This window comes from Rhinolophus hipposideros, assembly GCF_964194185.1.
Source record: "Rhinolophus hipposideros genome assembly, chromosome: 12".
Classification (NCBI taxonomy): Eukaryota; Metazoa; Chordata; class Mammalia; order Chiroptera; family Rhinolophidae; genus Rhinolophus; species Rhinolophus hipposideros.
In genome coordinates, this window is record NC_138058.1 from 64,834,724 (window position 1) to 64,862,624 (window position 27,901).

Here is a 27,901-nt window from a genome sequence, read left to right on the forward strand (position 1 = left end):
TTCCAGCACTTTGTGGAGTGCCGGCATAACGTGAGCGCCATGTGGGCACCTGTGCTAGGGAGGTAGGGCGCAGAGATTCCCATCGGAGGCGGGGGGCAGGGATCCATTGGTTTAAGGACCCATCACCTCGGGCCCGTACAGCCGCCCAAAGTATTCCCGTGGGGGATCTGGAAGTCCAACTCACCTGGAGGGCGCTTGGTGTCCACGCCCAGAGGGCGCTGCAGACTGGAGCCCACAGTGGAGGACCAACCACCTCCCTTCCCGCCCCGCTCCGGGAACGCGCTTCAACGCCTTGGGGCAGGGCGGAGGGCAGTGCGCCCCTGTCACCCCCCGCCCCACCCCACACCCGGGAGCAGCGGAGCTGAAACGCCTGGAATCACAGCCTAAGTCGCCCAAGGCTCGGGAGACCAGCAAAACTGCCCCGGCAGTGCGGGGGCGGTGCCGGAGCACCGGGGGTGGGGCCATGCAAGGGGCCGGGCTGGGTAGCTCAGGGGGCGGGGTCCTGGGGGGTGGGGACTGGGGCCGGCCCGAGACCTGGCGAGCTGGGGGTGGGGGGCTAGTTTTTGCAACGGCTAATAGCCTGTGGGTTTATTATAAGGCGGAGCTCGGCGGGAGAGGTGCCGGCGGGAGCTTAGCCGGGAGGCTCCAGCAGTAGAGAGCTGACTGCCGCCGGCAGACCCCACAGCCCTCGCCCAGGACAGCCGCGCGCTGGGCATCGCCCGAGGGAGCCGAGCGCAGCGCACCCGCCGGAGCCGGCCCGGAGCCCCGCGCAGTCCGCGCAGCCCAGACCCGCGCAGCCCGCCGCGCCCCCACCGCCGGTCTCGGCAGCATGAGGCGCGCGGCGTTCTGGCTCTGGCTCTGCGCGCTGGCGCTGCGCCTTCAGCCGGCCTTCCCGGTGAGTGCAGCTGGGGCTGGGCGGGGAGGCGGCGGGAAGCCGGGGCTTGCAGGCCAGTAGAAGCCGGCGGCGGCACGTGGAGGGGGAGGGGAATCGGGGACTTCTCTTCTTCCCGCGCTAGCCCCGCGACAGTGAACCCCGAAACCCAGGCCCCCTTCCCAATGCCTCTGCCGTCGATGGGCGCCGCGCGGGTCCAGCAGCTCCGGGCTGGGGGCTGGGGCGCCTGGCGGAGCGGAGCCTGTGCCGGGGTCCGGCGTTCAATTATGTAAAACGGTTCCACTCGCGTCGGAGCCCGCTAGCCTGCGGCGGCGCCCGGGGTCGTTGGCTCCCACGTCGTCACCCCGGGCACCGCGGCGGCCGGGCTCCCCGCCGTGACCCTGGAGGACGCAGTGACCGCGGCCACAACACCCCGCCTGTAGACCCTAATTTAAACCAGACCCGCGTTGCCCCGGCGCCCGGCCCCTCGGCGAAGGCAAGTTTGGGCGCAGCGGAGCCGGCGCGGGAGCGGGCGAGCGCCTTTGCCAAGGAGCGGGGGCCGGAGCTGCGCGGGGACACGGGGCCGGCGGGCGGAGGTGGGGCCCTCGGGCTTTCCGTTGGATGTCGGGGGGGAGCCGGGCCGAGCTGGCAGCCGGAGGTTCTGGGAAGTTGGCCCCAGAACGCTAGAGAGCCGCGGGAACCCAACTTCTGGGCTGAAGTTGTGCTGCCAGCCGAGGGGCGCGTGTCGGTCCTGGGGATGGCCGGGTGGGCGGGCGGCTTCCACGCAAGTGGACCTGGAGTGGCCATTCCCCTCCCCCGGCCCGGCTTTGTGCTGAAGCCGCGCGGAGGGAAGGCGGGTCGCTTGGCCCGCCCAGTGGAGCTGGGAGAAAGAGGGACAAATGTGGATGGAGCCGGAGGCAGGGGGAGGCCTTTGGGTAGGACCCCAGCAAACACCTTTGGCGAGGGGTGGTCTCTTCTATGGAGGGACCTGGCCGACAAAAAACATCCCGAGGGTCCCCAGAAGGTGATCTCCCTCCCCGGCCGCCTTTCGCTAGCCCGCCTTCCCCAATGGGGGCGCTTTGTTCTCGGCCCCTGTAACCTATTCCTGGGAACCGCCCCGCGGCGCCGGCCCTGGCATGGGCTGGGACCTGTGCCGCCGCCAGGTGTCAGCGCTGGCCGCTGGGTGTCCACGGCCATCCTCCAGCCCCCACACCCGGTGCTAGAGTCCCGAGGTCCTCTCCGCCGGCGGGGTCGGCCATCCGCTGGGATGCAGAGGGGAGGTTCGCAGCGAGGGGCTCTTCCCCTTCCGGAAGTGGCGGTTTCTCGCCACCACATCTGGACCGCTCGACTTCCCGGGCACGTGGGCAGAGAAGGAGCACTGGCCGGGGGTAGGTCCTCTACTTGTAATGTGGCATCTGGACAAGTCGCTCAGCCACTCTGACCCTCTATAAGCGTGTCCCTCTAGAATAATAGTAGCGCCCAGTTATTGAGAGCGTTGGGTATTTTACAGGGTCTGACCCCAGGTGAGGTGCTTCCCAGGTGACTGTTCTTGAAAGCATTTGGATGTCCAGTAGAGGCTCCCTGATGCCTCTTGAATTGCGTGTGTGCGCGTGCTGTTGGGGGATGCCATATCTGGGGAGTCCTAGGGACAGATAGGATTTCTGAGCTGGGTCTCCAGTCAGGTCTAAGAAGTTGGCGTCTGTCTTCTCCTTTGCTCTTTAGGGTTGTAGCTTCTGTAGGACTTAGCTTGTGCCTTGAATCATAGTTAATACTCTGGAGAAGAGAGTGGAGGTGGTTGGCTTACTTCCCTTGCCCACCTGGCCTTACCTGGCTGCGTCACTCTCTCCAGACCCAAGATGGGGCCTCAGCAGGGATGCTGAGATGCAGTTCTCCACCTATTTAATACCAGCCAGAATCGGAGGACTGGTGGTGGTGGTTTGTTTGCCTGCCTAGGGGAGCCTGGCATGCCTGTGAGCTCCAATCCCAGAGCAACAGTTAACATGGGGAGCCTGATGGGATTTGAGATTCTCTGTGGACGTTTCCCAGAGTTTCCCGTGTGCTGGGAAGGAGCAGATGCTGCAGTATGAGGCATTTTTTTTTCTCACTTAGCACCTTTGACACATTATGAAGACACAGGGTGCAGGAGGCAATTGAGTCTCAAGGGGGAAAGGAGGGAAGAAGGGAGGCTCCTTAGAGCTGAGGTTGTGGGAGGGCTTCCTGGAGGGGGTGGGTTGAGCTGAGCCTGAAAGCACTAAGCTTTGGGGTAATACTCTGGCTTGGAGCCTAGGTTTTTATTTTTCTTTTATAAAGTTTAGGTGTTTTGTGTTTTTTTCCCTTTCTCTTTCCCAGCCCTGCCCTCTCCCTCTTACAGTGGATGTCCAGGTTTGGTTAAAAGTGAGGGCATAAAATGGCATAAAATACCTTCCCAGAGCTCTCTACAAGCTTCCTAAAAGAAGCGAGGCAGTGGGATTTGCCTAAAATGAGAAGGTGTGCACAAGTTGCCGAGATCTGGCTCTCTGAGGGTTCTCTGGCCCCAGTGGGAAGCAGGTCAGAACCACCCCTGGGGACTGGTGAGATGGGGCGTGATCCCTGGGCACCTGACTTTCAATGAGCAAGGGAAGGCTGCTAGGGCCTGAGGCTGCTCAAAACCACTCCCAAGAGAAGAGAACAGGTTTGTCTAAAAAGGTTTCTGTGAGTGTGTGTGTTTCCTGTGGCCTTTTGTTTCTGCCATACAAGAAAAATGGTTTGTTCTGGGATAGTTATTTGCTGCTTTACTCTTCTCTTTCTTGAAAGGCATAAAATCTCTTTTTGCCTTAATTATGGGGGCTAGTAGAGACATTTCCCGATGGCCTGGCTGAGTGGGTGGGGGTGGGGGCAGTGCTAACTGCCTCTGCCTCAGCTCGGAACCTTCCAGAGGTGATGTCACTCCTGGCTTCGGCTCCACTGGGAGGGTGGAGCCAGTTTAAGTCTCTACCTGTGGCTCATGGTGGGTTCCAATAAAACCTCATTAACCCAGATTAGTGGGGAGAGGGATGAGAGGGGAGAGGGACCTGGAAAGAATTAGTGAAAAAGCTTTAATTTTCGAGTATTTTATAGAGGAATCTTCTACTGCAGCAGAATTTGGGATTCTGAAATCCCTTAGGAATGAAGTATACAGGTTTTTTTCAGGGAGCTAAGAATACATATTACCCTCAAAATATCCTTATTTTGGGCAGGGCTCAGTGAAATACTTATTTCCCTTCCTTTATTAACAGAAGAATACTAAGCATAATTGACTCTCTGGATGCCAGCGTCCTCATTGTCACCACGTTAGGTTGCGATATGTCTCCTGGGTTTATTGAGCTCCAAAGAGCACTTTGACCCTGTGCCCGGTGCTCCCAGGTTACCACATTTTGAATTCTGGTTTGTTCTTTTTCCTCTTCCATCCATGTCTGGTAGCGGCCAAAAGTTACATGGGTGTGCCGAAGTGTAGCCAGCAGCTTTTCGGTTCAGTTAATTGGCACTTTTCTCCAGCAGTACTAAGAAACGAAGCAGATGTGTTAGAATTGTTTCTATGGCAAGACTTTTCAACTCTGAGTAAGGGTCTTGCCTGTGGTAATGTCCATGATCTGTGATAGATGGATCTTGTGCCTTCACAGACCTCAGCTGGGACCTCTGCAGTGTCCCTGCTAGTACCCAGAATAACAAAGAGGCTGTGGAGGGAAGTGCTTGCCGGTTCCCTCCATGAACAGATGTGAATGCCCTCTGGGTAGAAGCCCCTGATGACCGCGTGTTCCTCTACCTGGCTTGAGGTGTAAGTGATTTGCCAGTCACAGGTAGCCTGGACCCAGCCAGGCTAAGTCTCTGTAAATCTCGATTGGCCAGGGCCTCATACTTAGCTTGGGTCCCGTCTCCATCTGTTCACCATGTTTATTTGGATTGTGGTGCCCTGTCTTGGTGCACCCATACTGTTTGGCAGGTCAGAAATAGCTCTAGGGTAAAGTAGAGCCCCAGGACCAAGTCTCAACTCTGCCACTAATTTATGTTATCTTGGGCGAGTCCCTTCACTTCCAAGTCTTGATGTCCTGTGTAAAGCAGATAATGTACCTGTTCTCCCTGTCTCCATTCTGTCATTTGCATATTCATTGCATAATGAACGCGTGAAAGTGTTTGGTAAGGAAAGTGCCAGAGGAAAGTTAGCTGTTAATAGAATTAGAGGTACCTTTAATTGAGTGCCTACCATTGAGTGCTTGGTACTTTTCCTACATTCTTATTTAATCTTTACCCCAAACCTTTACGATCTATATCATTGCCCCCATTTGTGCACGAAGCCTGTAGAGCTGAGCCCCTCCAAGGGGCAGAACCAGCGTGTGTGTGTGTGTGTGTGTGTGTGTGTGTGTGCGTACGTGTACACACACAGGTGTGCATGGCATGAATAAATTGATGGACTGTCAAGTCTCCCCTTGACCCCATGAAGTCCAGCATATGGAGCTGGCTGAAGCCTGCAAGGCCCTCCCGGGTATTTGCTGTTCCATCCTGAAGAACCATGAGCATGCGTGTTTTGGATCAGTGGGTGTTGGGGTGGGCTGAGCTGGCCTGAACAGTGCCTTTAGGCAAACCCAGGATTCAGGCAACATCCTGGGCGTGGGTTGGGATCACCTTGTGGACAGGGGAGAGCTCCTCCCAGGAAGTCTGCGTCAGGAACCAGTGGGCTCATGAGGAGAGTGCATCGGCGCAGGTGGGACAAGGCCTGACAGGGGTACACTGTCCCCAGGTTTGAATGGTACCCTTACTCTTACCCCCAGGGCAGCAGCTAGCCTGAACTCTCTTCGTGGGCGCTGGGGAAACGCACAGAATTAGTCGATCCTTTTCTTAAGCCTGGGAGGGGGCCGCCATGGTACAAGTCGGGTTACCAGACCCAGGACTTCTGGCTCCTGTGCTGGTTTCCACCTTCTGGCCCCCTCCAATGCCAGGTTCTGCTGCGGGAGCAGCCACATGAGAAATTGGTCATTAAATGAATTCTAGTCCAGAACCCTGGTAGTTTTACAGAACAAACTATTTCCTTATTTTCTCCTTCTTTTCAACAACCAATTTTGGAGTCTTGGGTTGAAAGCCACCCCCACCCCCAGGGCCTGCCTAAGTATGTCTAGAGAGAAGGAATGGGATTAAGGGAGTCTGTGGAAAGAGGGCTTTTGGCGCCAGGACCCTGCACCCTGGAACACGTTCAGCACGGTGTCATTTCCCTTTCAGCTGTTCCAGCAGAGGCTGGGCTTTGGATAGGAGTGTGCATTCTGGAACCTGTCTCTGAGAGGGCCACAAGTACTCTGTGAGCTCCCAACAGTGCTGAGGGAGAGCAGGCATATGTCTGTCCCTTCACACAGGTGGCTTGTTTGGGACGCAGGCTGTAGAGGTGAGGCCACAGACGCAAGACCCTGCGCCCAAGGTCACTTCAGCAACTGCACCTCCCAACTCCGCCAGATAAGGGAGTCTCCTGCACAGCCCTGGGAAGGACGGGGTCTATCTGTGTGATGCTACTGTTTCTGTCTGGCCCCAGAAAGCTGGCATTGGGAGGGGAGTCAGCACTAGAAGGTCCCACGCATTTTCAAGCCCCAGGCAGGGACACCAAATTAACTCCCCTGGGCTTGGTGCTGTGGGAGCCAGAGTGGGGGTGGCATGGCGTAGCCTAAACTTCCCCTGGAAAGTGTCTCGCTGCCTTGTCAGGCTGGGCAGGTTTCAGAAGCCTGTGGGTCTGGTGGGGATCAAAAGTGTTTGGAGGCAGGCTTATGGGGGAAAGGGAGCGTAGTAAGCAGTCTTGGGGCTTGGGACCCTCAGGTCGGGAGAGGGAAGGCTGGTGGCTGGACCTGCTCCTGCACCCAGTCATGTTTCCTGTTGGCTCAAGCACCGAGGCTTCCAGTTGCACCCCCCCTTCTGCCTCTGGAGCCCCTTGAGGGTCTCTCTCCTCCTGGCATTTATGGCTCTGTGGGCTGCCTAATTATATGTGGAGGCTGCTCCTCCTCTGCCCTTTAGCCCTGGGAAGAACTCTTCAGAGAGAGAAACAGAGGGAGGGAGAGAGAGAACACGCAGGTGTGGGGTGGTGGCCCTGGCCAGAAGCATGGGTTGCAGCTGTGGCTGGTCTTTGCCTGGATGTCCCAACTCGATTTCCCCATTGGGCTTTCTCTGCTCATTAGGCTTCAGTCTGAGTTTTTTGGGAAACCTGGTCACCACCTATCTACAACTTCCTCTGCAGAAACCGGGAAGCTGTCTTTATCTCCCTCTTTCCCTCCCTCTCTTTCTGGTGGACTTTTCCCTTTTTAAACGTAGCCCCGACATTCCTCCGTCCCTGGCTTTAGAAGTCTGTGGAAGTTATTCCTACAGGAAAGAGCAGCCAGGACACCCGAGTCCCAGTGTGGCCCCCGACTGTGTGGCTTGGGCAGGCCATTGCCCTCTGCACCTCAGTTCCCCATCTGCTGAAAGGGCCTCCTTTCCCTTCTTCAGCTCTGAAGCCATGTGGTTTTAGAGAGATCTTGTCCTGGGAAGGGTGAAGGTGGCCCGGGGGGACTTGGCAGGGTGGGGGCTGGTGGTCCTCCATCATTGTTCTTTTGGGGACTTGAAGCAGCACCAGCTACTGGAGGGGTCCTCTGTGGGGGTGTAAGTCAGGGCAGGCTGCTTGGAGGTGGACGTGGAGTTCCGTGTGGGAGCCAGAGGTGGACAGAGGCCCCTCGGCAAGGTCTGGCTGGGGTGGGGGCCAGGCGGTGTTCTCTGCACACACCCAGGCGTCCTGGCCACTGGCCTCAGATCCGCTCATCAGCAGGCACGGGAGCCATGTCGGGCAGGTTCGGGCAGTGGGGAAGGCGAACGTGTTTATCTCTCCGCTCGTCAGCTGACTCATGGTGCCAGGTCCGCCGCTGGGATTCATCCAACCAGCCCTGACCGTGAGCCCAGTGTGTGGGGGGATATAGTGAGGCAGGCTAGGGCTTGGGGGCCTGGCTTCCCGCCCTGGCCCTCCTCTTGACTGCTGAGTGACTTTCTATATGCCTCTTTTGACCTCAGTGAGCCCATCTGAAATGAGGAGAGGGTGCCGAGGGGCCGAGGTGAGGCCGTGCAGCTGGAGCTGCTGAAGTCTTGTGGCTGTGTCCCAGGACTGGTGGGTGTCTGGGCATGGCCTGCCTCTGCTCCTGTTGCCCCAGGAGAGCTCTGCCTCCAGCACGGGGACTGTGAACCAGACCTCACTTGACCAGATCGAAAGCCCAGAGCCTTGGCACCTGCTATGTGCACAGCCCAGTGCAGATGGAGAGGGGTCCGTGCCTGGTCCAGGGGTGCATATAAGACAGGGTGACCATTACTGGAACCAAATAGGAGGGGTGGTCTGTGCAGAGAGACCAGAGGGCCAGTGATGGCTGACGATCCTTCAGCCTGAGAAAGGGTTTGTCTCATAGTCCCACGATATAGCAGTTTCAAATCAGGAGCTCGGGTAGTAAGGCAGAGCGTTTTCTGGCTCTGGGAAGCCTTGGGGAAGGTGGGGGGTGGGGTCCCCCCAGTAGGGGCAGCAGCAGCAACAGAGGCTCCAGTCCTGTTCTGGGGCCACTTTTGGGTACCGTTGATCTCTAAAGGTGTTGGTACTGTGCCACCACAATGATGTTGGATTCATTGTCTTTCCCCCTTGGGGCTCCTGGTACTTCCTGTGGCCACGTTGGCCCTTGTTGAGTACCTTTGGGGCCCTCAGCAGGCTGAGGATTCTGGAGCCTGGCCCGGGTGGAGGGGACATGGGGAAATGGGAGAGAACTTCTGGAGAGCCAAGGTGAGCTCGTCCACCCCTGGCACTTAGCATGTGCTGGGCACCAGAAGGCCGCCAGAGGACTTGAGGACTGGCACTGCCATGGTGGCCACTGATGCCCAGGGCCTCGCCTGACCTGGTTAGGGACTTGACTGTGTCAGTTCCATGGTAGGGACACAGAGGCGGCATTGGTTCTTCCATAGCTTCTCAGCATCTCGCTGCCCAGGAAACTATCTGGGGCCTTGGTGTCCCATCTCCAGGGAGTGTCCTGCATGGATATGTAGTCAGGTTTGGGCTCGCAGGGCCCCAGGCTTCAGGGTGTTTCAGGAGCCTGTGACATCATTCCAGCTTCTCCCAGAGAGAACCCCTGGGGTGAGGGACTGCTGTCTGTGGTGACCGCGTCTCTTCCAGGATGGGGTGTGGGGAGGGTCTGGGCAGCAAGACCTGTGGTCCAGGCCAGGACAATGGGCCCACTTGGGTTGAGCGAGATCTTCAGCTCTGCTCATGCCTCCCCTTCCCACCGCCCACAGGCAGCCTGGGTGGGGGTGGGAGGGGTGATAAGGGGCTGGGGGCTGGGAGGTGATGAGCATAGGTGCACAGTTTTCCTGCGGCGGGCTCAAGCCAGGAAGCCAGCCCCAAGGTCTCCATGGTGAGTCTGAGCAGTGGTTGAGGCATCCTGGGCTCTGGGAATTGTGCGAGGAGCAGAGCCCCTGACCTCACCCCCCCCATTCTCTCTGACCCCCTGTGGAACAAGACCATTCTGCTAGACCCCCATCTAGGGTCTGCCTATATTTGCAGTAGTACTGGGGCCCAGTCTGGGGTCCTGAAGCCTGGGGCTGGCCAGGTGAGGTAGGACCCAGAGCAGGCTAGTTAGTTAGTCTGCCTTGGTTAGTTCTACTTGGGTCTGGAGCAGAGAGAGGTGCTGTGTGGGGGGCTGGGAAGAGCATAGGACATGGAGTTTGGCTGACTCAATGTCCATCACTTCCTCCCTTTGTAATCCAGCCCATTTTTTTACTTGCCTCTAAGTCCCAGTTTTCTCATATGTAAGTTGTGGGTTTTCATGTCCTGCCTCAGAGGCTTTTAAAAAGATCCAGTGAAATAACATGTGGCATGATTTGGAGTTTCTTCCTTCCCTGGGCTCAGAGGAGCAAGTCTAGGGGAACCTGCTTGGGGAGTCCCTGGGGAGAGCCCCTGGTGGCTGTGACTTGGGGAAGGGGTGCAGTCTGACCTGGCCTGGCCATGTAGTCCCTCTGTGTGAATGGCCAGCTGGTTTTACCCCAGAGTGCTGATGTAACAGGGTCTGCAAACATGGCTTTTGCCCCTTCTCAGAAATCTGAGCCTCCTCTGGCAGGCAGACTTTGCTCGCCCCCATCTGACCTCTGCTAGGGGTTGGCTCCTGACCCAAGGAGGTGTGGGCTGGGCTGGCAGGCAGTGGGAAGAGGCCTGGTGAACCCAGACACCAGGGCACCTGGGTGGGGGCTCAGGCCAGCTGAGCAGCACCTTTGAGCAGCTGTGGAGGATGGTGGCCTGTGTTGTCCGAAAATGCAGACTGGGTTTGCCTCACCCCTAGGGTCCTTCTTTCTGCACTTTTCCCTGTTTTCTTCCTGAGGGTAAGAGAGCGAGCCCCCGCATGATACTTAACAGCATGCCTTCTAGAGGAAGATTGCCTGGTCTCAAGCCCTCTCTCTAGCATTTCAGTGGCTGTGTACCCTGAGACAAAGGACTTGTGCCCTTTGCCTCAATTTCCTCATCTGTGAGATGGGTATGGCACTAGAGTCTAAGGTTATTGTAAAGATTAGATTAATCAATTCAAGTTAAGTGCTTAGACTAGTACCTGGCACGTAGTACTCAATAAATATTAGCTGTGATTACTGTTTTCTCTTAAGGCCTAATTCAGGTATTTCTGTTTTTCAAGTAACCCCCAGCCCAGGTTAGATCCTAAGGTTCTTCCTTCCACCGTGACTGTTTCTGAGCCGTGGGCGAGGTGTTATGGCTACTTAACCTTTTTGAGGTAGCTCTGAGCTCCTAAGACGGGGACTGCATCCATTGTCCCCCTTTCAACCGCCTCAACACCTGGTCCCCCTTTCTCTGCCTTAACACCTGCTGTGCACAGATGCTGCCAAGGGCCTGGGAGCTCAGCTGGGCCTTTGAGACCGTGTGAATCTTCCAGCCATCCAGAGGCCTCCGGACAAGGACAGGCTAACAGGGAAGGGGCCCGTGCTGCTTTGTTTCCGTTTGGGCTGGGGTCCCACCAGTAATCTGGGGAGCAAGCCTAGTTTGTTCAGACCCAGGCTTCACAGAAAATTCTGGTTTCTGTTACTCGGGCCAGAAAGTACCAGCTCCATTCTGCCTTGAGACCCCCATGAGACCCCTTTAAGGACGCTCTGCCCTTTCTGTGTTTCTCTCTGTCTGAGCTTCCAGCAGCCTCAGTGCTCACTTGGTCTGAATTGTACCTGATCTTAGAGCAGGTTCCCAAGACTAGCCCAGTATTCATCTGGATGTGGGAGAGGAGAAACCGTGTGTATCTGTGGCTCAAAGCTAGAGTGAAGGGAACTTAGTCTTTCTTTCTTGGGCACGGGGTTGGCTGGCAACCATATTCTGACACAGGTTAAAAATTTTGCTTTTGGGCAGCCGGTTAGCTCAGTTAGTTAGAGCGCAGTGCTCTTAACAAGGTTGCTGGTTCGATCCCCACATGGGCCACTGTGAGCTGCGCCCTCCACAACTAGATTGAAACAACTACTTGACTTGGAGCTGATGGGTCCTGGAAAAACACAGTTAAAAAAATAAATAAAGGTTATTAAAAAAAATTTTTTTTTTTGCTTTTGGCATCTTCCAGCATCCCTTTTGCAATTCTTTCCCATCTTTCATAGCTCCTACTCACCCCTAGTACTCTAGTTCCAGAATTCACCCCTCCCCCACATAGAGCTGATTTAGGCCTACTGTGAGTGACTAGCACTCCTTAGTCTTCCCAAAGGTGTTTTCCTTTTAAAGGGGTTCTCCTGTAACTGCAGGGGCACTGAGAGGAGAGATCTGGGTGATACAGTGCAGCCCCTCCCTCCATATGCACACAGCTGGAGCCCTGGCTGGCTGCAGGTTTGTCAAAAGCTACAAGTTTCTGCCTCCATGAAACTTAAGAATGCTTTATTTAGCCAGAGCAGGGGGAGGGTGTCCTTGTACGCCCATAAGCTAGAGGTGTCCCGCCCCCAGGCCTGGTGGAGTCTGGGGATTAATCAGCTGGGGAGCAGCAGTTCCAGGGACCCTCATGAGGGGCTGGCTGGGGGATCCTCCCCAGAGCTGCTGGTCCTAGCTGTCTTGTTAGGACAGCCAGGGCTGCGGAGGGACAAAGCTCGGGAGGCTTTGGCTGCTCCCTCTGCCCCTGTACGTTGCCATCCCCAGGGTCCCCTTCATGTGGGGTATCTCCAGCATCCTGCCGAGGCCATAGCCCCCTTGGGAAGCTGAGAGCAATGACGCTGAGTCACTGTGATCAGGTATTCCCTTCCACCCTCACTTGCCATTGCTGGTCCTCCCACTGCTGATTACCATGTTTATGGCATGGCACCCCTCAGGTGGCAGCCTGCTGGGGCCGCTACATCTCGCTGCCCCTCGAGGGGGGGCCTTGACTTCCCAGCCACAGACTTGAAACTAGGAGCCCCTTTGCCACCACTTGGCCAAGTCCCTGTTATACAATGGGCAACTGGAGACAAGGTCTTTTCCAAGGTCACCCAGTAAGTTGGGAACAGAGAGCCCAGGCTACAACCAGTTTTTCCCAATACCTGGTCTGAATACTTTCCCCACAGTTACTCCTTGTCTGGCTTCCAGGGAAGCACTGGTACAGAGGCTGGCTGGGCCTGGTTGGGCGGCCTTGCTCAACACTGAGTGGAATCCTGTCCAGCCCGGCCCAGGTTCTGGCAGGTGGGGAAAAGCAGAGGAACTGGTCTTCCAGCTCCTGGCCCCACACCCAGCCCTCAGCTGGGCCTGCTCTGAGACAAGTCCTGGCTCGCGAGCTGGAGGCAGCGCCCGTTCTGTGGAGGGGTGGCTGTGGGGATGCTGGTGGCAGCTCTGACCTGGTTTGGTTATCGGGGCTAGCACTGGCTGCCAGCATCTCCTCTCAACACAACCCTAGCCTCTTGAGGTACCCCAAGCAGACAACATGGGGCAGTGTGGGGACAGCTGAGGTCGAGGACTAGGTTCCCAGGAGGTCCCTCAGAAGGCCCCTCCTAGTGGAAGTGCTGATGGGGGTTGGGGCCTCTTTGGTGTCCTTAGGGATGCACATTCTCAGGGTGAAGGCAGAAGAAGCCCCTTCTTGGCCTACCTGCCCAGTCCCCAGACCCCTCCCACCCTGAGTCCGGCGCATCAGCCCCTCTGCAGGTCCCAGCTCGACTTGATTCTCATAGAGAGACACTGAGCTGATAAATTACTGTGCCTGTCAGGCCGGAAATGCTGATGCTGCCCCGAGGCATGGTGGGGCCCTCCCTCCTGGGAGTGTTGGCAGAGGGGGAGATTTCAGGGTCTGGAAGACCTAGTTGGACATCTGGGCCTCCTCAGTGGCCTAAGCTTGGGCAGCTCTCAAGTTAGGAAAGAAGCCTTGGGAGAGGAAGTGATTATCTGCCGCCACCATGATATCCGGGGGTGAGGGAACAGGAGGGAACCCAGTTTAGTGTCTTCCTGGGCCCTGGGCTGAGGCCCTGCCCCTCCCACCTCCCCTGCCATGGCTGTCCACTGCCAACTTATCACCCCACACCACCCTGGCCTCACCGATAAGGAATTGGGGTCACTGCTCCCAGATCTCAACCTAACCTGTCAGAGCCCTAAGGGAGTTTAGGGTTTTTCAGTCAAAGTGGAAAACAGGTCCAGAGAGAGACAGAGAGCTGCCCAGGTCACTGAGCAAGGCAGCAGAGAGCTGGCCCTCACCTTGGGGCAGCGACTTGATCAGGGCTCTTCCCACGCTGACATCCCTCGCTCTGGTCTTTTCCTGAGACCCTTGCTCCAAGATATTTTGGGTTTGACCTGCTTGGACCTTGCGGTCTGTACTTAGGCCATGTTCACCAGGGCTAAAGGTGGGGGTCCAGATGACCCCCCAGATGAGGGAAGGCAGCGTCACAGACCGCAGGCCCAGGGCACCTGGGCACTTGGTGGGCCTCAGGAGTGGGGCTTCATGTTCTGCAACAGTCTCTTCCCCTGCCAGCCCTGGACAGGCAGGGGGTCCTGTAGGTTGGCACCGAGGAATCTGCTCCCCTCCCTGGCCCGGCCCTGTCTCGGCTTCTAGTAGGGCTCACCCCAGAACGAGAGCCAGCAGCTCTCCCGCTCTCTCCTGTTGGTTTTAGCCAGGTCACTGCATCAGGCCAACTGAGGGGAAGACAGCTGCCTGGAGGAGGAGCTCGGCCCCAGGCAGGCAGGACAGATGCATTTTGCTTTTCTTTGTGTCCTGCTTCTTGCCCTGCTGGGAACAGGGGATCAGTGCTTCTGGAAGTTCAGAAGCTCCCGCAGCTTCACGGTGAGGGCAGTTGTGACCAACAGATACCTAAACCCTCAGCTGCCACACCACTGAGGCCCCCAGCACTGCCAAAGTTAGTGACTCAGGGCTCAGTGGGGTCCTCTTCAGCCTGCCTGGGGGCTGCAAGGCCAGCCTTAGTGTCCCCTGTAGGGTGACCCTCTGTGCCCTAGCCTCTGCATCTCCCCCTTCTAAAGTCCTCCTGAAGTGGGGTTCCCGGCTGTCAGCCCTGGGAGCTCACCAGGATCAGACCTTTTCTTACCTGCTTTACTCCCCAAAGCCCCTAGATGATGGTCTCCCAAGTTTTGAAGTTGAGAACCCTGTTAAATATCAAAGTCTGTGACCTCCTTACACAGTATTGTATTTTTAGCGTGTGTTGGTTGAAAAAGCAACATGGTCCTATGAACTCAGTAATGCATTTTAAAGGATCTGTGTTTTATCCCTCACTTGAGTCAAGCAGCAGGTGACATGTTAGTGATTCAGTATGTTGGTTGGAAACCACAGGTCTTCGGACCTGGTAGCTGTGGCTGATAGGGTGGTGGGGGCGGGGGGGAGAGGTCAGCCCGGAGTTAGAAGCTCCTTCCTGGAACCTCTCGGAGATGCCCACTTGGTGCCCTGCTTTGTGACCCTGCCAAGGAGCCTTCATGCCCAAGATGTTCCAGAGGGATGCTGAAACAGCCCAGGGCCCCGCAGCCAGACAGGCCAAGGGCTCTACTCGGATGCAGGTGCCCGAGGGGGTGGCTCAAGTGTGGCCAGTGTAGGGTGAGAGCTGGTGGGACTCGCCTTGAGGCTCCTTTCTTGAAGCTTCTTCCAGCCCTTCTTACCCTCGGACTCCCCACCTGCTCTTGGGTATGACTGGCAGCAGCATGATGAAGACAGCCCCGGGTAGCCCTGACCTGGTGCCCCGTGTCATCGCCTCTCCAGCTCTTGAGCATGGGCTGGCAGGCACCTTGGCCCCTCTACCTCTGGGGCGGGGACAGGAATTCTTCCTAGGACCTGTTGAGGAACTTGAGGCAAATTTCCCTTAAAACAGATGGGCCAGCAAGGGAAGGTGGTTCTCGGGGCTGGGGAGAGGGAGCAAGATGGCAGGTGAGAAGTGCCGCCCGGAAGTCTGCAGACATTTATTGCCACTGCCCAGTGGCCTTGGGCAAGTCCCTTATCCTGTCTGCCCCTGATCCTTAACTGGGGGAGATGCTTATCTCAGCCCTGCCTACTTTCCCTGCAGGTGAGCTGGAGGAATGAAAGGTGTTTCCAGTGTCAGAGAAGGCCTCACTCCTTTCATACCCTCTATCCCGCTCCTCTTACAGCCCTGATGCCAGGTCTTCTCTCTTCCTTCCCACGCAGCCCCCCCGGGTGTGGCCAAGCGCCCAGTGTGGCTGAGACACAGATGGGCTGACTCTTCCTGTCGTATTCCCTGTCCCCCAGCCTCCATGTATCTGCCCTGTGACCTCCAACCCCTATCAGTGGCAAACCTGGCTTTGTCCTTTTAGGCCAGTGGGCTTTCAAGGGTCTGTACTGTGGGCGGGGAAGGAGCAAATTGTCCCTTACTTTGAGCAAACTGAACATGTGGAAGTTTGGACCTTACTTACCACAAGGGTTTTGATTTGTTGTATGAAAAGCTGGTTTTCCTGGGATTGGGGAGGTTAAAGGGCCCCATTAAAGGTATGGGCTGGCTTGCCTTTCCTTCCTATCCCAGACAGCTTGCGGTGGGTTCCAAGCTGTGCCACCCTGTCCCAGAGTAGCCCCGGCCACGCCAAGTGGCCTCTTGGAAGGACCAGGGTCAGAGGCAATGCTGAGAGCCTCACATGTGGCCTTGGAGGCAGCTGGCCACAGACTCTTAGCAACAGGACTGCTAGGTGAAACCGGAAGTCTCACCCCACACCCGAGTCAGCTGGCAGCTGGTGATCCAAGTTCAAACTCAGCAGTTTCTGCTAATTTCCTCCCCTGGGAGCTGAGGCCATCACAGGAGGTTGAGGTGGAGGGAGGGGGTTTGGGAGGTCACTATGGCCCATCCCCTTCAGTGGAGACCTAGTCCTGAGACGGGAGAGGCTGCCCGGAGGCCAGGGAGCTGGTTTCAGTGGAGAAAGTGTTTGCTTAAGACCTTGTTGTGTACACAAGATCCGGGGAGGGATAAGCTGAGCAGAGTTGAGGAAACAAATTGTTTTTAGGGACTGGGCAGATCTAAAGTCTTATCTAGTCATGAGAAAGGCCCTGCCCTAGGGAAACTGCTAACCTGTTGGGGCTTCTCTATAGGTGAGAGGCTGGGCCTGCCTGCCATTCTCTGCAGCATCTGGCATCTCGAGCGGCGCCTCCAAGCTTGGCAGGAGCTCCAGTGCCTTGCGTTGTGTGCAGGACTCATTCCCTCATCTGTGACCTAGGGCCTGGACCGGTGGCTCTGGCTTCTGCTGTGGGAAGACTCGGCACTCTGTACAGTGCTGTGGAGGCTGGTCTGGCTGGAGCGCTGACCTCTGCTCCATGACCAGCTTTCTCTAAAAGGGAGGGAGTCGGTGTGTCGGGACCCGTGCTCAGCCCCAGGGCCTCCTCAGGACAGTGAGGGTGGGCAGAGGCGTTAGACAAAGGTGAAGCAGGATCTTGGTGAGTGTGGGTGGGTGGGGGTCCCGTGAATGCTTGTCCCCCTAAGCTGCCTAGTTGGGAGCAGTCTGCCGTGGGCCTGGATAGGAGTATTTGGGGGGGGGGTGCCCACTCTGTACCTGCCTGGAGGCAGTAGTCTTTGTTACTGAACGGGAGGGGGATGGGCTTGGGGCGGCTAGAGCCCACTTCTAAGTTCTGTGGTGGCAGGACAGCTATTTGAAGCACCACTGGGGATGGCAGAGACAGGATGTGTCCTCAGGTGCAGGTGGAGGTCAGGGTCTGTGACTGTTCATTGTAGATGGGCCGTGATGGCTCAGATAGGCCCTTTTGGGGCCCAAACCCTTTTACTGGATTTTGAGGGGAGGGGTTGGGGGAAGGTACAGTTTGAGTTTTGTCTTTTCAGAGGAAGCTCAGTAGTATTTCTAGCCTCTCAGTTTCTACACGTGTCTGAGACTTACCTTTCACCTAGGCCCCGGGTGCAAAGCGCCAACCTGGTCCAGCTCTGCCCCAGGCAGCCTCTGGAGGCCAGAGGGCTTGTCTCTCCCTGTTCTGCTCCACTGAAGAGTGAGACCCCGTGGCCTGTGGCCAAGACCTGGTGGGGCTTCATGGGCTGAGGAAGCCCCGTTTTCTGAAGCCCAGCCTCGGATGGAACCTGCCTTCTGACAAGTGTGCACAGAATCTCCTGCGAACCGGCTCCCTTCTGCCCCCTCTTCTTCTGAAACCCTACCCACCTCCATCGTACCTCTTCCCAGATGGGCCCCAGAATCCTCCTCTCCATGCTGAGCATTTCTTGTTCCCTGAGTCCGGCAGCCCCCACTGTTGGTGGGGTGCTTACTGTGGGCCAGACTCTGTTAGGTTCTTCATGTGTATGAACTCATTGTATTTTTACAATCCTGGAATGTAGATAATACTATTGCCCCATTTCACAGATGGGGAGACTGAGGCCATAGGAGGGTTAGTGATGACCCAGGGCCATTCAACTAGTAAGTGGCAGAGGTTAGGGGATTGCTAAAGACTGTGAGCTCTGAACTATGCTATCCTACTTCTCTTCTCATTTTTTTTTTTTTTTTTTTGGTTCTGGCCTGTGACCTTGAGGCTCTCTCAAGTTGGACTGTATTACAGGGTTGTTTGGGTCAAAGTCTAGTTGCTGAACAGGATACTCATAGCTCCTCTTCCTGCCCCCTGGCTGCTGGATCCTCTCTTCCCCACCTGCTGTCGCGGAGCCAGTGTTTCTGCACAGGCCCAATCAGCCATGTGTGGTGTATCTTGCCTCCTGGCCCCACTCCCTGGTCTTGCCAATGCAGCCCCTGCCCCAGGCACTCTGGCACCTGAAGCCTCTGGGCCAGGCAGGCAGCATTCCTGGGGTGGCTGTTTGCACACGGGGCCTGTTCTGGGCCCATAGCCCGTTTGTCAGCGCCTCCTTAGTGCAAGGCTCCCTTTAGATTAGTCTCATCTGTCCCCAGCTTGATGAGCATCCCCTTCCTTCCTTCCCCAAGTGGGCCTGGACCCAGTCCTTCCTGTGGATGAGACTCAGCCCAAGCCCATCCCCGCCTCTCCCCCCACAGGTCCCTTGGTGTCCATACCCTGGTGCCCAGCACTCCTGGAGGCTGCCTTTCTGGAGCCAGGGCTCTGTGGCATTGTTTGTGGGGGCTCTGGAAAGCCCCAATCTTGGACCCCGAAGCTCCCTGGCCAGTAGCCCCAAGACCTGATTCTCAGTGTAAGGTGGGCTGAGGGTCCCGTGGGAACCATCGCCTGTGTTCCCAGTATCAGTGTCTGGGGCAAGGTCCCTGTGTCAAGGATACAGGGTTTTGTCATCATAGCATTAGGAGGTGTGTAGAGGACCAAAGGATTGCCCAGAGCTGAGGGTGCTGAGCCACCCATGACGGCTTCCTTCCTGTGCTGTGTGTGTGTCGGGGGGTGGGGCAGGGGGACATTTACTCAGCTGTATAGGATGGGGACCCTGGAATAGCAGGACCCTGACCAAGCCTCCACTCATACCATTTTCTGATCTTTTCCCAGCAAACTGTGGCCACAAATGTGCCCCCCGAAGATCAGGATGGCTCCGGGGATGACTCTGACAACTTCTCTGGCTCAGGTGCAGGTGAGCTGGCATGAGGGCCCCACCCCGACGTGGCATCAGGCTGTTGGCTGGGGCTGGCGGTCAGGCAGCTCCCTGGCTGAGCCCAAAGAGTGACGCTGGGGAAGAGCCTGGCATCTGCCCTGCAAGGAGAAGAAAGCCTGTGTGGGTGGGGAATGACTGCTGTGGGTTCCAGGAGGCCCCACAGGCCACCTGCTACAGATCATGGACTACTACTCTCTCCTTTACTCACTGGGCAACCTTTGGAAGCTTATTTGACATCTCCAAGCCTGTTTCCTCATCTGTAAAATGGGAACAATATCTTGACTTCATAAGGTTGTTAGGAACTGTAAGGTAGCGCAGAGCCTGGTGGGGTGTATATCTTTATAAATGTTCTCTTATCTTCCCCATTTCCCCTTTCCCCAGGGGAGCGAAGTCCCTAGCTAGAGGTGGTCAGGGAGGCCTCCCAGAGGAGGTGCTTTTGACCTGGACCTCAGAAGAGGGCGGAGGCCATCCATGGGGAAAAGGGTAAAGGCAGGGGCCCAGGAGCTGGGAGGTAGGACATGAGCCTCTGTTCTTGGGGGCCTGGACCTTTCTGGGGAGAGAGCAGGTGTAGCCGGGAGGGAGCCCAAGAGGTGTGTGCCCTGGGGATAAGGCATTCAGGCCCCCTAGAATGTCCCTACCCATGGAGCAGGCTTCAGCAGTTACAGGAAAGGTTTCTTCATAGATGGCATTGGTATCTCATGGCTCCAGAGACCAGGCTAAGGTTTCTTCATAGATGGCATTGGTATCTCATGGCTCCAGAGACCAGGCTATCTCCATACAAAAGCAGCTCTCCTTGTCCATTTTCCAAAGTCAAGTTTAGCCTCAGCTGGTTCTACCTGGGGGACAGAGCTTCTCATGGGAGGACAAGTTGGCTATGCTGGCCTGGAAACCGGAGCCATAGGTCCTCACCCAAGCCATCCTCACAGCCTGAGCGTGGCTGGTCTAGATGTTCTGAGGTCTCCCCGACCCCAACAAGCTCTGCTTCTGGTCTTGCAGGTGTTCTGCAAGATATCACCTTGTCACGGCCCACCCTCTCCACCTGGAAGGACATGGGGCTCCTGACAATCATGCCCACAGCTCTAGAGCCCACCGGCACTGATAGCATCGCTGTCTCCACCTCCATCCCGCCGGCTGGAGAGGGGCTTGAAGAGGGAGAGGCGGTGTTCCTGTCAAAGGAGGAGCATGACTTTACCACCCAGGAGAAGGATACCTCCCACCCACCCCGTGAGACCTCGCCACACCCATCCACCCACCGGGCATCAACAGCAAGAGCCACCACTGCCCAGGCACCGGCCACCTCTCATTCCCACAGGGCCATGCAGCCAGACCACCATGAGACCTCAGCTCCCACAGGACCTGGCCATCTTGACCCTCGCATTCCCAGCGTGGAGGACAGAGGTCCTTCTGCCACCGTGAAGGCTGCCGAGGACGGAGCGGTCACCCAGTTCCCAGCAGGAGAGGGTTCTGGGGAGCAGGTGAGTGTCTGCCCGCTCTAGTCCTTTGCGTTTCCTGGGACGTTGGGTGGCCTGTGGGTGAGGTGGCCCCTGGTGCCTGGTCGAGCACAGAGCCTTGGGGTGGGGGCACAGGTTGGTCACCTGACACACTCAGCACCCTGTGTCCTGTGAGCACATCATTTCCCTCACTGTGAAGATGGGACAGGGTCCTGAGGCCCCACATTCCCCTCTTCCAGGACCGAGTCCAGGGTGGGATGGGCTAAATATGAGACCAGAACAAAAGAGTCCTTTAAGATCACCAAAAAGAGGGCTTCCCAGACTTGGGCAGGTCCCTGCTACAAGTGTAGATGTTCTACCAAGCCTTAGTCTGTCTCACAGTGGCGTGGTAATTTCACTTTCCACGAACATGAGCCTCTTTATTTTCACATAAAAGCATGTGCTTTCTATCACTTGACATGATATCTCTGCCACAGTCCAGCCAGGGTCCGTGTGATGGGGCTAGAGGGGCCTGGCTTTGGGGTCCAGAGGCCTGGTGGGCTGTGTCTGAGCCGGTGGTAGCTGTGACCGGGGAGGCCTGAGCTGCTTCCAGGTTTGGAAATGGAGCTGGATGCTGCTGTTGGCAGTGGCCGCCCAGCCTGATGGTCCCGCCCTCCCGTAGGACTTTACCTTTGATGTGTCCGCGGAGAGCACAGCTGAGGCTGCTGTGGAGCATGACCAGCGGAATGAGCCCCCAGTGGATCACGGGGCGACCGGGGCCTCCCAGGGCCTCCTGGACAGGAAGGAAGTGCTGGGAGGTGAGTTTTCTCTCGGGTGGGTGGGGAGGGGGTCTGCCTTTAGCTCTGGTGTGAGGCTGACCACAGCCAAGGCTACTTCTGGGGCTGCTCAGCCCCAGGAATAGCTGAGCTGAGCCAGCCTCTGTCCACCTACCCAGGGGTCATTGCTGGAGGCCTCGTGGGGCTCATCTTTGCCGTGTGCCTGGTGGGCTTCATGCTATACCGGATGAAGAAGAAGGATGAGGGCAGCTACTCCTTGGAGGAGCCCAAACAAGCCAATGGTGGGGCCTACCAGAAACCTAGCAAACAGGAAGAGTTCTACGCCTGACGGGAGCAGTCCTTCCCCTCCCCTTGCCATTTGCTAGGCCCCCACTTGCCTCTTCCGTGAAGAACTGCAGGCCCTGGCTCCCCTGCCACCATGCCACCTCCCCAGCGCTCCCAGCCTCTCCACCCCACTCCCCGCGGAGTTCTGGGGTACGCTGGGGGCTCTCCTCTGCTTCTCTGACTTCTGCCTGGAGACTGGGGCCCGAGCGCTTTCTACATCTGACTTTTCATCACAGCCAGCACCTGGCCTCTCACCGTTCTGACTCAGTTTCTTCAACCTGGAACCGCTCCTCCCCGGCCCAGCTCTGGAGAGAAAAGGGACCCCACTGCGTTGGACCTGGATGGCCCTGTGGCTGGAGACGCATGGGCTGAGGGCTGACACCTCTAGAGCACTTACTGGTAGAGACCGACGGTCTTCAGGGTGCTTACTGCTGAGTGGCAGGGAGAGGAGTTCAGGGCTCCATCCGAATTCACTTTGTTTTGTGGGGAGGTCTCATTTAGATATCAACTTGTTTTTGCACATGTTTCCTTTAGTTTCTTTGTTCATAGCCCAGTAGACATTATTACTTTTGAGGTAAGTTAAGTAAGTTGACTTGGTTACCCCCATCTTGGCTTCCCTAATCTATGGTCAGGAGACAGTATCAGGGTTAAGAAGACTTTTGTTTTTGTTTTGTTTTGTTTTTTAACTAGGAGAACCAAATCTGGAAGCCACCAGAGTCTTAGCTTATGTGTTGTCTCTTGAGTTCAGCACCCACGTGTGCAACAGGGTATGGAATGTCCGTTGTGTGGCCCCATTGGTGGGCTGGCTGATCCTGGCTGCCGTGGGCGGTCACTTCTTTTGAGCAGTCATGCCTGTGTCCATGAACTTGGGGCCGCGGCCATGGCCTGGGCTGCTGTGATGTTGAGGAGGCCTTGTGAGAATTGCATCCTGGTACGTCAGGCTGGGGACAGAGAGGACTGTGGGGTGAGAGGTGGCAGTGGCCCAAAGAACGGCCCACAGACCGAGCCCTTCCTTTGACACCATCTCGAGGGACACTTTCTCTGGGAAGGTGACGAGAGGGGTCCTGGGCATACATACCTGGCACTGAGTTGTTCCACGAAGGACCAGGTTCACCTTTGATTAGCTCCTGTGGCCCCACCCTGGGCTGGAATCAGGAATGTTCCAAAGAGTGATAGTCTTTTGCTTTTGGCAAAACACTACTTAATCCAATGGGTTTTTCCCTGTACAGTAGATTTTCCAAATGTAATAAACTTTAATATAAAGTAGTCATGTGAACTCTGCTGCCTTTGCTTCTCTCTGTGCTGGTCATGTGGATTTGACCAGCCTTTTCTCCAAACACCAATATTGGGAAACTAAAAGCTCTGTGCCTTCGTCTTTCCCGTGGGGAGGGATTCTGGGGCTAGAGTCCCTCTGGTTTGTTTGTTTTTTGTCTTTGCCGAAATTCTTCTGGAGGTCGGTAGGTTCAGCTCAGGTTATGTAAGGCCTGATGTAAATTTCTGTGTTGCCAAGCTCAAAGCACCGTCTCCTAAATGGTTAAAGGAACTGTGACAGCCCCGAGGCCACTGGCCCCACTGAGGCCTGGAGCCAAGGCCTGCCTCTCAGACACCTTGGACAGGCCTCCTCTCACACCTTTGCTAGGACCAGAGGCCCCCAGTCCGGGCTTCTCGGAACTCTTGTACTTGCTTATTTAAGTTGACAACGTTCCAGCTGCTGCATTGGCTGCTCCAAGAGGGGAGGACATCTGTGACGCAGAGAAATGCACCGCCTAACAAAGGGAACCTGTGCCCTGTGTTCAACACTGGGCCTTCCTGCCCAGAGTGTACGACTGAACATGACTCGGGGGTGGGGAGGGGTCTGTGACCGTGCTCATCTCCGCTGGTCCTTGGTGGCGCCGAGCCTGTGGCTGGGCCCATTCATGTAATGCTAATAAACGGTACTTGTCATTCTAGGCTATGGTGGTGGTTGTCGAGTGTCTTCTTGGCCTGGTGATATCCTTCTCTGTCACAGCCTGGGCTGGGCAGTGGCTTGGGGAAGAGCGGAAGAGCACGGGTCCCTCTGCTGTCAGGGAGGCTGTGTCCACCTCCCCCTAGCCCTGTGTCAGCCCTCCTCACTGCCCCTCCTCCCAGGGCTCTCTGTTTTACTCTCCTGCCCAGCCCCTCTTCATTCTCCTAGGTCATTCCCTTCCTCGAGGATGAGGCTTCCTACTGACTCAAGTTTGCTAGCTCTTCTGAGTGATCATTGTTGTGAGACTTCTGAAAACTCACCAGCAAACAGTCTCAAGTGCCAAAGGTCTAAAAACGTCTGCACATTAGCGAAAAAATACAGTGGAAATTTGGGGGGTTTAAAAAGGGCAGTGCAGAGGCCGGCCCGGTGGCTCAGGCGGTTGGAGCTCCATGCTCCTAACTCCGAAGGCTGCCGGTTCGATTCCTACATGGGCCAGTGGGCTCTCAGCCACAAGGTTGTCGGTTCAACTCCAAGAGTCCCGCAAGGGATGGTGGGCTCCGCCCCCTGCAACTAAGATTGAACACGGGCACCTTGAGCTGAGCTGCTGCTGAGCTCCCGGATGGCTCAGTTGGTTGGAGCGCGTCCTCTCAACCACAAGGTTGCCCGTTCGATTCCTTGACTCCCGCAAGGGATGGTGGGCTGTGTCCCCTGCAACTAGCAACGGCAACTGGACCTGGAGCTGAGCTGCGCCCTCCACAACTAAGACTGAAAGGACAACAACTTGACTTGGAAAAAAAGTCCTGGAAGTACACACTGTTCCCCAATAAAGTCCTGTTCCCCTTCCCCAATAAAATCTTTAAAAAAGAAATAAAATAAAGTAAAAGAAATAAAAAGTGTAGTGCCCCACAGGAACCCCAGTATTCCCAGGGCATCTAGCAGCGTTCCCCTTACTCAGAGTCTTGTACAAGCTGCGGACACCCCCCCCCCGCCCCCGCCTCAGCTGGTCCTCCATGGCAGGCCTCCCCACCTGGGGCCCTTAGGACCTGACCCGCAGACTGGCTTTGGGTGTAGGCCAGCCCCTGAAGCCAGAGCCCAGGTGGGTCCTGGGGGCACAGAGAGAGGCACCATTCCTCCCTGAGCGCTGCACCTGCTGGCAGGGCAGTGACTGTGGCCCCAAGTGGCTTTGCAGAATGGAGAATGCTGCTTTCCCTGACACATTGTACTTAAAGCACTTGGAGGCTGAGACAAAATCCTCAGATCAATCATTCATTCAACAAACACTGGTTGCACCACGTGCCTGTGTCCTGCAAGTCCCTGGGCTGCACAGTTGCAGAAACAGCTACCTGGCTATTAATCCTTAGCCCACTCTGGGCCAGAAACTGCTAGACGGGACATCTGGATTATTTCATTCACTACTGACAACTTACCAGGTTGAGACAGCATGGCCGTTAATGACCTCACTTTACAGACAAAACCTGCAAGATAGAGAGGAAGTATCTTGCTCAAGATAGCATGCCAGTAAGTAGTGCAGCTGGGATTTGGAAGTGGGCAGCCTGGCCCCTGTGCCCACCGTGGGCCAGGCACACACTGAAAGTGACACTAGGACTGGGGAGAATGTTCCCTTCTGCAAGTTTCTGAGACCCCAGCCTCCTGGGTCAACCTGCTCCTGTCATATCCCAATAGGTTAAACTGCACCCCTAGCCCCACCACTTTGTCCTCTTGCTCTGCTGGCCCAGGGCACGCCAGGATGGATGGTGCCATAAAACAGGCTTTCCTGCATGTTTGGGACTAACCGTGAAGAAGCTGAGCTGTGAAGGAGTTTAAACATCTTCAAGTCCCTCAGGTACCCTGGCCTCAAGGGATGTCACTGCCCATCTCTCTTCAATTCTCAGCTTGCTGCCCCACTTCCCATGACCTTGATCCCTTCTCCTCCCCTTTTTTCTGCTTTTCCAAGACTCCCTCCTCCCCATGCCTGGGCTGGAGCAATTAAGCATGATATCATTTTCCCCTCACATTTGGATCATGCCCAGGTGGCCTCCGTGTGTCGTACGTTGTATGGGGATGGGAAACTCAGTAAATGGTCCACTAAGTCTTCATTCAAATTATTTTCTAAACAAATGAGCCATCTTTGATTGTGTTGCCTTCTTAATTTGCAGCCAGCTTTTGTTTTAAATTGCACTTTCTTTCTTGCTTGCCTCTGGGGCTTTGTTCCAGATAGTGCTGTTTTCACATCCAGAGCAACAACGCACAGCCCCACTCTCAGGGAGGTTGCAGTCCCCGGTAGATGGCCAGGTGAGTGTGGTTTCAATGACAGTACTTAGTGTGGGCTGGTGGGGGGCAAGGGCACCTCACCCAGCTTGTCATCTGGGTCAGGGAGGTGCCCAGGGATGGTGCTTGCACTGGGTCTTGAAGGACAGATTCAAATTAGCCTCTCGGACAAGAGGGGGGCAGACATTCCAAGCAGAAGGCACAGCTTTGGCGAAAAGAGGGACTCGAGGCTTCATGACGGATGTGAACTGAAAACAGGTGAGGAAAAAGATGAGGCCGGAATGTGATGAGAGTGTCTGGTCACTCTGTTTTTAACCTCTGAGGGCCCCTGGAGAGCCTGGAGCCTCAGGCTGTAAGCTGGGATGGGGAATGGAGGCCCAACGACAGTAACGTGAGTGGCTGGCATCGTGAGGGATGGAGAAGGGCGACTGGGTTTGAGAACTTGCTAAGAGGTAAAACTGGCAGGACCTGTGAGGCATGTCCCGCCTCACTGGGCAGCACCTTGCCCTCCCACAGGTACACTTCTCAAGTGGAGCCTGAGGGATAAGGTGCTGTGGTGATGCTTCCTTCTGAGCGGGCAGTCAAGGGTGGAGCCTGAAGGACAAGCAGTCCCAGAGCTGGGCCTCGAAGAAGGCTGTCTCATCTGTCTTCTCAGGTTTGGCATTGATGGTAGGGGACCCACAGCAGCATGTGGGAGAGAAGGCTTCTTTTAAATGGGTCTGTAGGAGACTGCTCGGCAGAGAGGGGCGCAGGGCTGTGCTGGCACTGAGGACACGCCCTGCCTGCCTCTCTCCAGTCAACCTCATCCTGTCCCCCAGCCCCCAGTTTGAGCCTGGCGGAAGACAAAGGCGGGCAGAGGTGATCTCCGGGTTCCTGGAGCTGCATGAGCAGGAGGAGCTGGGGAAGGGCCCCGGCCTGGGAGCCTGCAGGGGCTTGGGACTCTGCTAGCCCTGCCTGGCTTTCTCCCTCCTGCTCCCCAGCACCACTGCACCCCAGTCCAGTGCCTATCCTTGGACCACGCCAGCTTTGCACCTACTCAGGGTGTGTGGGTTTGAGTGTGATGTATCCCCAAGTCAGGTCCTCAGCAGTGCTGTGCCCCACGCCTGCTCAGCTTGGATGGAGGTGGGCTCAAAGCTTCTCTAGGGAGAGGCACTGAGTCCTCTGTGCCCTTGCAACTTCTGGGTCACTCCTTGGCCCCTCTCGCCATGTCATCGCAGGTGTCTGTTTCCACACTGGCTTCCTGCTACCCTAGGTGCTTTCTGAGGGCAGCTGCTTTGCTACGACCCAGCATGGGGCACGGGCTCGCTGCAAAGATGGGAGTCTCTGCATCTGGGATGCTCATTGTTGCCTCCTGCTCTGTAAGTCAAGCAGTCTTTAGAAGCTTATAAACGGTGCAAGATCACCACACACCCACCAGAGAAGCTGACTTTAGGGAAGGACAATTGTTGGAGGGCGAGTGGTGCAACAGGAGTTCTCTTGTGTGCTTAGAAAGCATGCCGACTGACATGAACACTTTGGACATTCACGTGGCAGTATCTACTGAAGCTAGACATCCGCCTGCCAAAGCAGAATGACAGCATGCGTCCGCTGGAAGGTGTGTGTGAGGATGTTCACTGCACCTTCGTATGTCGCAGCCCAAATGTGGAAACAACTCAAACGTCCATCGACAGGAGAATGGATAAATTGTGGAATAAATGGCTAAAATGTGGTATAAATTCATACAATGGAATACTACTTGGCAATTGAAAAAAGGACAAACTACTGCTAAGCATACAGCACAGATGAAAATCACAGGCACTACATTAAATGCAAAAAGCCAGACACAAAAGACCCATACTTCAAACATAAAGTTCAAGACCAGGGAAAACGAATTGGTCATAGAAGCCAGGGGCAGCTCTGCTGGGGCTGTGGTATAGACGAGGTAGGGATACAAAAGAATCTCCTCTGAAAAGTACTCTAGGATGTTCTCTGGTTTGATGTTACGTAGTGATTACAAGGATGTATGTATATGTAAATAAATCATCAAGTTATACACTTACGGTGAGTGTACTCTGTACAATATTCCGCAATAAGAAAGTTAAGGGGGACGCTCATGAAAGGGCTTCTGAGATTCTAATTAGTTCCTTTAAACCCCACTGTAGCTTTTTCAGCAAAAATGACGGAGGCCCACATGACCTATGTTTTCTTCAGGATCCCAGAGGATTCTAATTTATGGGCAGAGGGGCCCAGGGCAAAAAGCCTTGCACACTGTGTGCCGTGTGGAGCAAGCCGGCTGCTGCCCAGGCCTGGCAGGCCAGAGGAGCAGGCC

General features: G+C 56.1%; 1 protein-coding gene across 1 annotated transcript; it reads left to right on the forward strand.

Moving 5' to 3' along the window:
* The first annotated feature begins 511 nt into the window (after nt 1–511).
* Nucleotides 512–24,171, forward strand: SDC1 (syndecan 1). Its single transcript, XM_081068661.1, has 5 exons — nt 512–895; nt 18,727–18,808; nt 19,826–20,304; nt 20,942–21,077; nt 21,215–24,171. Exons 1-5 carry the CDS (start codon nt 830–832, stop codon nt 21,382–21,384), a joined length of 933 nt encoding a protein of 310 aa, XP_080924787.1. The 5' UTR covers nt 512–829; the 3' UTR covers nt 21,385–24,171.
* Nucleotides 24,172–27,901: the final 3,730 nt, after the last annotated feature.